Genomic DNA, 10,131 nt, shown 5'->3' on the forward strand with positions numbered 1-10,131 from the left:
AGGTGTTGTTTGTCAGATGTGTTGGCATGAAAGAGAAATAATCCGAATGGAAAACTCCTTTGTACTTTCAGAATTTAGCAAAAGTAAAAAGCATCTGGTTTTGACAACTTTGCATTTGGATTATTTTCATGCTATTTTTCTTTCATGCAAATGTCGTCTGAAAAACACCTTGCAAATGCAGTTTTTTTCAACTTTCTGTTTGGGTTAAGCCTGAACGTTGTTTGAAAAACAACCCACAAATGCAGGTTGTTTTCAGTTTAAAATTAGTTTCTGCACAGGATTCGTCCCGCGTGATGAACTCCGTAGTCTCAAAGCTGTTACAAGATCTCCCTACATACTGATTCTACAGAATAACATGGCTATATCTTTGATTTCTTTTTACAGTATTCTACTATTGGTGCCCAGTTGTCTTCTGTCTTCCTTGTTGTTCATCTGTTTGGAGGCAGAAGAATTAAACAAAGTAACCAGTTGGCTAAATAGATGAACAGGGATTTGAATAATAATAATATGAATTCAAAGATATAGTCTGTAGAATCAGTAAGTAAAGAGATCTTGTAGCACCTTTGAGACTGACTGAAAGAAAGAAGTGGGCAGCATGAGCTTTCATAGACTAAAGTCTACTTCCTGAGATGCATTTGGTCAAAAGCATCTGAGGAAGTAGACTTAAGCCTAGGAAAGCTCATGCTGCCAACTTCTTTCTTTCAGTCAGTCTCAAAGGTGCCACAAGATCTCTCTATGAATAATACAATAAATTGATGCTTCTTAGTAATGTACAGAATGGAAGACATTTTGAAATTAAAAATAATAATTGTAAGCCGCTCTGATAGCCTCTAGGGCTGAAGGGCGGGGTATAAGTACTCTAATTATATATATGTATATTCATCCTTGACAGAAGGCCGAAATACAGGCCATGCCCTGGAAAAGGAGGACGTCTGGTCACCCTGGTGTATCCACACTGTGGAATTCAAGCAGTGTGACCCCACTGTAACTGCCATGACTCTATGCTAAAGAATCCTGGGATTTGTAGTTTGGTGAAGGCGGAATATACCTCACCAAACTGCAAATCCCAGGATTCATGGCAGTTAAAGTGGGGTCAAAGTGCTCTAACTCTGCAGTCTGGATAGCCCCCCCCCTTAAAGGAACGAGACTCTTTCAAGGGGACTTAAAACCACCCTTTGAACCCTGAGAGTCCACAGGATCCTCCTTTCTTTTTGTGTAAATGTGAACGTCTTAGCCATGCTCCAAATGGAGGACATTTTGGGGGGTTTCCCCCTGGAGAGAAGGCAGAGAGGGAGGCCAGGTCCTGGGAAAGGAGGACCTTGGGTCTCCCTGGGTCTCTGTGTGGGGACTTTGTAGGAAAGAGAGAGAGAGAAATTGATCAAGGGGATGGCCTTGTTCCATGGCTGCCCCGGAACCTCTCCTCCGAAGGGCCCTGTTGCTCCACGGACGGAGTTCGGAGTTGCACCCTCCCAGCTGCAGGCATCGTGGGGCCCGCCTTTGGAAAGGCCCTTTCTTTCTTTCTATTCCTTCTCTCTCTCTCTCTCTCCTCTCCTTCCCCCTTTCTTTCGGGGGGCTGTGTTAAAATGGCGCCCTGAGCCCGGGCCTGGGGGCGTCGGGGGAAGAGGAGGCGGAGGAGGCGGGCTGGGAGCGGGGCCTGGGGGACCCTTATCGCGGGTGCACCCTTCCTCCTTCTCCTCTGCTCCGAGGAGGAGGCCAGGATGGCGGGACCAGACCAGAAGTCGCCCAACGTCCTCCTCCAGAGCCTCTGCTGCCGCATCCTGGGAAAGGGAGAAGGTAACCAGCCCCTGGGAGGCGGTTGGCGTCCCTCCTATTACACCGAGGATGGGCTCCAAGGCTGGGCAGAACAGGGAGGGGGTGGTTGTGGTGGTATGTACTACTACTCTACTAGTAGTAGTAGTAGAGGCGGTGAGGTAGTAGTTGTTGTAAGAGAGCCAGCGTGGTGCAGTGTTTTGAGTGTTGGACTACGGCTCTGGAGGCTCCCAGCTTGGCCATGAAACCCATTTTGGGTCACCTTTGGGGCGAGTCACACTCTCTCAGCCTCTTTTTGCAAACCTCCTCTGAACAAACCTTGCCAAGAGAACCCTGTGATAATTTCGCCTTAGGGTCTCCATAATAATAATAATAATAAGAAGTTGGAAATGACTTGAAGGGACACAGCAACAACAGTGGTATTGGGATCCGCTTTGATTCCTTTGTGAAAAAGCAGAATACAAATAATAATAATAATAATAATAATAATTAGAAGTAGTAGTAGTAGTAGTGGTAGTAGAGGAGGTGGGGGAACCTGTAGCTTTCCTTCTGTCAGAAGCACCTGGGAGAGGTCTGCAGGTAGTGGAGCAAAGGATGCTTTCTAGTGACTATGCCAGCCCTACAGTTAATACAGTCAACCATCATCGCTTTCCCTTGATGGTGACACTTGACCAATAGCAATGTCTCAAGTAGAGGAAGAGGGCAGCTGTTGTGGTTGTGGTTGTGGTTGTGTCAGGGTGACCAGAGGTCCTAACCACTAAGGAGGATAAAAGCACCACAAAATGTAGGACCTCCAATAAAAAGAATGTATGAGATATTACAAAACAAAAGCTAAAAACACTCCTATAAACGTTAATCCATGCTTCTCTGTCATACTCAAATTGGAGGACGTTTTGGAATTCCTCCTGGGTGGAAATGTAGGACGTGTCCTGGAAAAGGCAGGAGGATGCCAGGTCACACTGTGTTTGTTGTGTGCCTTCAAATCATTCCCATCTTATGGAACTTGCCCCAGGGTTTCCATGGCAAGTTTATTCAGAGAAGGTTTGCTATTGCTGTCCTCAAAGGCTGAGAGAGTGTGACTTGCCCAAGGTGCGTGGCTTTTAATTTATACAGTTGGCCCTTTGTATCCACAGATTCTTTATCCATGGATTCAGTCAATCAAGCCATAGTTTATTACAGTCATAAACCAGTTTAGGTAACAGGTTTTACTGTGAAATACGAGTTGAAATATGAGTTGTATAAAACAGAGTGGCATAAAATTCAATACAATAAATTCTTAAAATTTAAAAGTACAGTTCCCTTTTAACATATAGTCAGCCCTCTGTATCCACAGATTCATTCATTCAATCAATCACAATCAACCAATAATTTATTATGGCCATAGACCAACATAGCCAAAGGTAATAGATTTTACCATAAAATACCTAGCATATGTGAGTCATGTAAAATGCAGTGGCATAAAATGTGATGCAAAGAGTTCTTAAAATGTTAAATTCTTAAAAATTCTTACAATTCCCCCAAATTACTTTTTAATATATACAGTCGGCCCTCTGTATCCACGGACTCTTCTTTGGCGGATTCAAACATCCATGGTTTGGATTTTTTTTAAAATTCCAAAATAAAAAATGCTCTTTGATATAAAGGACACCATTTAATTACATCATTGTAGTTAATGGGATTTGAGCATAGATGAATTTGGGGTGCTGGATCTAAACCACTGTGGATACCAAAGGCCCACTGTAATCATGTTAGGGAGGTTTTTTTTGGGGGGGTGGTGCTTTGCTGTTGTTAATTGCCCTCGAGTTGATCTTGACCCATGATGATCCTGTAGGTCCTGTAAACTCATACCATGTTCTCCTTAATAGAGTCCATTCATCCAGCATGTGGCCTTCCTGTCTTTCTACTTCACCTTTCCTCAAATTACTGTTTTTTCCAGTGAGTTCTCCTTTCTCATGATGTGCCCGAAGTACAGCAGCCTCAGTTTTGTCATCTTGGCTTTCCGGGAGATCGCTGTCTTGATCTGCTCCAGGGCTCATTAGTTTGTCTTTTTGGCTGTCCATGGGAATCCTCAGCACTCTTCTCTAGTGCCATATTTCAAATGCATTGATTTTCTTCCTACCTGCTTTCTGCACTGTCCAGCTCTCACATCCATACAATGTCTTGTGCGATTCTCACTTTTGTGCTTGTTGTATATCTTTGCAATTTAGAACCTTTTCTAGTTCTTTCATAGCCATCATTAATCTTCTTCTGATTTCCTGACTGCAGTTCCCATTTCTATCAATGTTTGATTCCAGGTATGAGGACTCTTTTACCACTTCCATTTCTTCATTGTCTAGATTGAATTTGTCAAGATTCTCCATTGTCATTATTTTTGTTTTCTTTATGTTCAGTAATAGGCCTGCCTGTGCACTTTCTGCCTTGATTTTTCTTAGTAGTTGTTCCGTCTGGGAGGTTTTCTGCTAGTATTATGGTGTCATCTGCATACTAGACAGAGGATAGGCATATCCTACTATTTTCACTCCTCCTTCTTCTGTGTTCAAGCCTGTTTTTCTTACAATATGTTCTGCATCTAAGTTGAACAGGTAAGGTGATAAGATGCATCTTTGTCTGACCCCTTTGCCAATTGGGAACCATTCTGTTTCTCCATGTTCTGTTCTGACAGTAGCCTCTTGTCATGAGTACAGATTCCTCATCAGGACTATCGGATGTGTTGGCACTCCTTTGTTTTTAATTCCAAGGCATTAAGCCATGTCAGTTAAAGTGGTATCAGGCTGCTTTATTTATGCAATGTGGCAGCAGCCCTGACCTACCTACCCTTCAGGGTTGTTCGGCGTACGTAGAAGGAATGGTGCCATACCTAGAGTTTCTCAGAGGAAGGATGGGATAACTGAAGTGTGATAAGGACAGAATACAAGACAACAGGAATGCAAGGCAATTGTCACCCTGAACACCAAACCTGTGTAGTTATAGCTACGGAACTACTTGGTGGTTTTTGAGAGGCTGATGAGAAGCTGTTTGCAATCTTGTCATGTTTTTGAGCAAAGGAAGAAAACATACAGTGCTTATGTTTTTACTAAGGGGTCATTGAGACATCGGGGTTTTTTTTTAGCGTAACAGCTCACTCATGCATTCTGGGTTTATTATTCACACTATAGAACTACATCTTTGTGCATCTGTGTGAGTTTGGTTGCTCACACATGCTAGCACTCGAATAAACATGGAGTCAGAGATACAAATGTTTTCGAAATGTGTTCAAGCCATACAGAGTTTAATTCCAGGTCTATTCACATTGGTTATTCATACTGCCGACGATGTGACTCTTTCTTAAAAAGTCAGAAAAAATGTCGGTATTGATTATTCCGAGTTAAGTGCCCCCCCCCCCAAAAAAAAACCCAAAACTTAATCGGGTGCATTTGGGATGCATGGGAACAATGGAGATTCAACCTGAATTCATTCTGGATTATTTTTATCATCTGACTATTCCCTTAATCCCATTGTGAAAGAAAGGTGGGATATAAATCCTTGAAATAAATAAAAAAATAAAAATAGTAGCTGTTGTTGTTTACTGCCATTAAGTTGACTTTGCCTGATGTCAACCATATGAATGAGAGACTTTCAGGCAACCTTCCTGGTGAGGTCCTGCAGACTCAGAGCCATAGTTTCATTGGCTGAGTCTATCCACCTGGATTCCAGTCCTCTTTTCCTACTGCTTTCTATCTTACCAAGCATTATTGTCTTTTCTAGTGAGTCATGTCTGAATCATAGAATTAGAAGAGACCACAGTGGCCATCCAGGCCAGTCTAAACACTTCTGACAGATGGCCATCCAACCTGTGTTTAAAAACCTCCAAAGAAGGAGACTCCACTACATTCCCAGGTGGCATATTCCACTGTCAAACAGCCCTTATAGTCAGAAAGTTCTTTGTAATGTTTAGGTGGAATCTCTTTTCCTTAGTTTGAATCCATTGTTCCATGTCCTAGTCTCCAGAGCAACAGAAAACAAGCATGCTTCATCTTCAATATGACATCATTTCATCATGTTTCTCTACCATTAAACTCTAAGAGTCTTAGGAAGTAGGTTTTCCAACTTTACTGAAAGCAAATGAATTAAGTTACAAAAACAAGACCAAATGGATATCATAATGATTTCATTTATTGCAGTATTCTACTGAAAAATCTGCATAAAGTCTTTTACTTATTCTTTAGCACATTTGGGCTATTTTGTAGAGTTTTGACTCAACAAATAAAGGCTCCTTTCAAAACTTTTCTGAAGTCTCAGATATTGCTCAGTACTCAAGATAAGAGGCTAGTGTTAGAACAGAACACAGGGAAATGGGATGGTTTCCAAACTGGCAAGAGAATCAGGCAAGGCTGCCCTTTATCACCCTATCTGTTTAACCTATATGCAGAAAATATGATACATAGAGCAGAATTAGACTCAAAGGAAGTTGGTGTGAAAAAAGAGGAAGGAACACCAAAAATTTAAGATATACAGATGACACTATACTACTAGCAGAAAATAGCAAAGACTTGGAGCAATTACTGAAAAAAATCAAGGAAGAAAGTGCAAAGATAGGTTTACAGCTGAACATTAAAAAAACAAAAATAATGACAACCGATGATTTATGTAACTTTAAAGGAGACAATGGAGACAGTGAGATAGTTACAGATTTTTCACACCTTGGCTCAAAATCAGACTGGAGAGTGCAGACAAAAAATCAGAAGACTAGACTTTGAAGGGCAACTATGAAATATATAATTGAATACCAAGGTTAGGAATGGCCATGTCATCATAGTTCCCATTTCTATGTATGGTTGTGAAAGCTGGACAGTGACGAGAATGCATAGGGAAAAGTACTAACTCATTTGACATACAGTGCTGGAGAAAGGTTCAGAGGATACAGTGGACTGCTAAAAAGGACAATAGGATTTTGTGGGCTATGAATAAAAGTAGCTGTTACTTGGGTGATATGCTAAAAGTTGCTTTTCTTTTGTGTTACAGACACTTTCTAAAATAAGGAGCATTTTAAACAAATAATTGGTATTCTAGGATGTTTATGTTTACAGTATTACACAGTATCATTTTTTCTTCTCATAAATTCAAGATATTTTACCTACCATTTATAAATATTTTATTGGCATTTTGTGTTGTCTGCTATTTATTACAACCCATTCTATATCACATGCCTGTTCTAAAATATTTTAAAATAAAAAGGTATAAGGGTTAATTTCTGTTACCATGGTATGGTAAGCATAATGGACATTATCAACATTCTGGATGTTAAGTTATTATTATTACTACTTTAAATCCACAAAAATGTGGACCTCCGGATGTCATTGGATCAACTAACGCTAGCCAGGTTAGCCAGTGTTGAGAAATGTAGTAAATTCAGTTTAACAAAATCTGGAGGGTGATACCTTGTCTATTCCTGATTTAAGGGAAAGGAGATCTTTACTTACATCTTGATTGGGATATCATGGCAGTGAATACACATTTTTTTCTTCTATGATATGCTATCATAGAAATTGCTTAGTGATACGTGACGTAGTGGTTTAAGAGTTGGACTATCATTCTGGGGACAAGGGTTCTATTCATGGCTTGACCATGAAACCCACTGGGTGACTTTGGGGAAGCCACACACTCAGCTTTAGTGGAAAGTAATGGCAAAACCTTTCTGAACAAATTTTACCAAGAAAACCTCATGATGAATTCATCTTAGGGTCAGAAATAACTTAAAGGCACACACCAACAACAACAGCAACAATGAATACAATAATTATACTTCCGTATGCAGCGTTTTCTAGGAAAATGTTCTGGATTAGATGACAAGCATAGCCTGGCCATGTAGAATATGGCAAGTTAGCAGAAATCGTGGCTGACACTCCACTGTAGTAGCTACTATAAAGTGCATGTTTGAATAAGCAAAAAATTGGTCTTGTATGTTTGAGGGATGCATACATGCACATGCACACATGGATACTGATACTATAAAGCTATGGATATAACTTTATTGATTCTGTGAAGTTATGAAGGCAACATCATGTCTATGAGATTACAAAGTCATTTTGTTATAAAAGTTTGTGATTATTGTAGCATTGCCAGTGTCCAAATCGCTTTACAGAATGCAAGAGGACAGACTCCTGCCCCAAAGGGCATGAAGTCTAAAATTTGACACAGCAAAAACCACGGAGGCAGAAATAACATGCAAAAATATATGGTTTTTTTTATTAGTTTGCATTGCTTATTTAGATGTAACTTAATTTACACTAGGACATTTACACTAGAATATGAGAACTCAGGTTGTTCCAAAGACTTGATGGAACAAGTGGATTTTAAAGTGTTAGAACAGTGATGGCGAACCTTTGGCATGTGTGCCAGAAGCTCTTTCTGTGGGCACATGTGCCATTGCCCCAGCACAGAGTTTGCCTGAGTTTGTTACTAGAAAGCCAGAGGGACATGACACTTTGCAATAAATAAGTGGTTTGGGGTTTGCAGTTTGGGCACTCGGCCTCTAAAAGGTTCACCATCACTGTGTTAGAAGGAAGAAGGGTGGCATTGCATATCAGAGTTGCTCATTGTTTTTGATTTCAATAGCCAACCTTTGGCCATATGAAGAATTGGCCCTCAAAGTGAAGTGCTTTTCTTACTGTGCAGCATTACTTTCATTTTTTGCTTTTAACTAAACATCATAGAGAATGATTTTGGTTCTATAGATAGTTTAATGCCATTTAAACACAAGTTTTGTCTTGTTTTTATCTACATGTATTTTTACCTGTATTCCATTTCATCTTGTAAGCCACCTTGAGTCCCAATTTTGGGAAGAATGTGTGTTATTATGTTTTACTGGATCTGGGAGCTGACAAAAAGTTAAGATAAGGATTTAAGGACAGAGATAACTTGTGATCAGAGTGGAAGAACACAGATAGATGAATGATTCTGGCAGATGAGCATAGACTAGACTAGAATAGAATTGAATAGAAATAAAGGGAGCAAAGGGAAGCAATGGAAAAAGAGAAGAAGATATTTAGTAGACACCTCAAGCTGAAAGGCTAAAGCAGATAATAGTATTTTTTAAAATATCTCTGTAAAATAGTGAGTACTGGGAGAGACTTTGCTATCCAAAGGACACTTGAGATAGAGGAGACTTCATGGTAAGTATAGGCTTTTGCATATATAATCCCCCCCAAGAAAACATAGCATATGCTTGAGACTACAGAAAATTGGATTCCTTGACTCAAAGGCCCAATCTTTCTCAAGACTATTAAAATCTTTTCAGTAAATTGTAATTAGGGTTTTCAGTGTAAATGTTGTTTAGTGACTACTGATAGCTTTACTAGTGGAGCAATTGCTTAACCAAATGATACCACAAAATATTTCAATGTCCTTCGCTTTTTGAGACATTTCTAGAAAGCATACTTTCTGTAACACTGAAATTCTTTGTCTTCTTGGATCTTTTCCATTTTCAATTTTCTGTTCTCTGGTCTCTAATAGTTTCTCTACATTTTCACAGGGGATTTGTTCAGAGCTCTTTCTAGTCTTTGAAATATGTATGCTGAACATTGCAGTTCAGAGCAGAAATACCTCTGGTAAATTAGCAGAGATGGTGGAAAGGGAATACATATTGGAAATGTGTGATAAAGGTCAATTCCCATTAAACGTTAAAGAAACCTGGCTCTTTAACAGCTAACACAAAAGTATATTTAATCTAAATTAGTAAACTTTGCTCCAAGAATATGCTTTCTTAAACTGATAGTTTTTGTTGTTTGCTTTATGCCATTTGAGATTGGAATGATCTTTAACTGTGTTCTTAATTTTTTTGGAAATCTTCTATAAGCTATTCATTAAGAGTTTCTACCAGGATACTCAAAGTATAATCTTGACATTATTAAAATTTTCATAGTTTTTTTTTAGGTGAAATCTAAAAGCAGATGTGTGGGTTTGTGGGTTTTTTTAGATTGTAAGCCTGAGGGCAGGGAAGTGTTTAATAAAAAAAAAAAAGTAAACTGCTCTGATAGCCTTTTGGACGAAGAGTAGGGTATAAATAAATATTATTAAATATTATTGTGTTCTACTGGGTTTCATTATTTCTGGAATGTCTGTTTTATAGACTGTTTGCATTAGTCTTGCATTTATGAGAAGCAGCTCTCAGTTTAATGAGAGTGAGTTGTACTTTAAAGTTATCTATCACCCAGAGTGAAATAAATAAGAAAACCAGGTTTATAGATGAATTCAGGGAGGGGTGAATTCTAATCTGATAAATTTTCTGCCTAACTTCTGCTAATGTGAACTGATGGGACTGAAAATTATTATTATTATTATTATTATTATTATTATTATTATTATTATTATTATTATTATTAT

General features: G+C 39.1%; 1 protein-coding gene across 1 annotated transcript in view; it reads left to right on the forward strand.

The window, feature by feature from the left end:
• Nucleotides 1-1,637: 1,637 nt before the first annotated feature.
• The window catches only part of TUBGCP3 (tubulin gamma complex associated protein 3), a 103,709-nt gene continuing 95,215 nt past the window's right edge, over nucleotides 1,638-10,131 (forward strand). Inside the window, exon 1 of the mRNA XM_042457700.1 lies at nucleotides 1,638-1,794. Within this exon, the coding sequence (XP_042313634.1) occupies nucleotides 1,719-1,794 (76 nt within the window). The 5' untranslated portion in view covers nucleotides 1,638-1,718. The remainder of the gene's footprint in view (nucleotides 1,795-10,131) is intronic.

The sequence above is a fragment of the Sceloporus undulatus genome, chromosome 3 (assembly GCF_019175285.1).
Source record: "Sceloporus undulatus isolate JIND9_A2432 ecotype Alabama chromosome 3, SceUnd_v1.1, whole genome shotgun sequence".
Lineage (NCBI taxonomy): Eukaryota > Metazoa > Chordata > Lepidosauria > Squamata > Phrynosomatidae > Sceloporus > Sceloporus undulatus.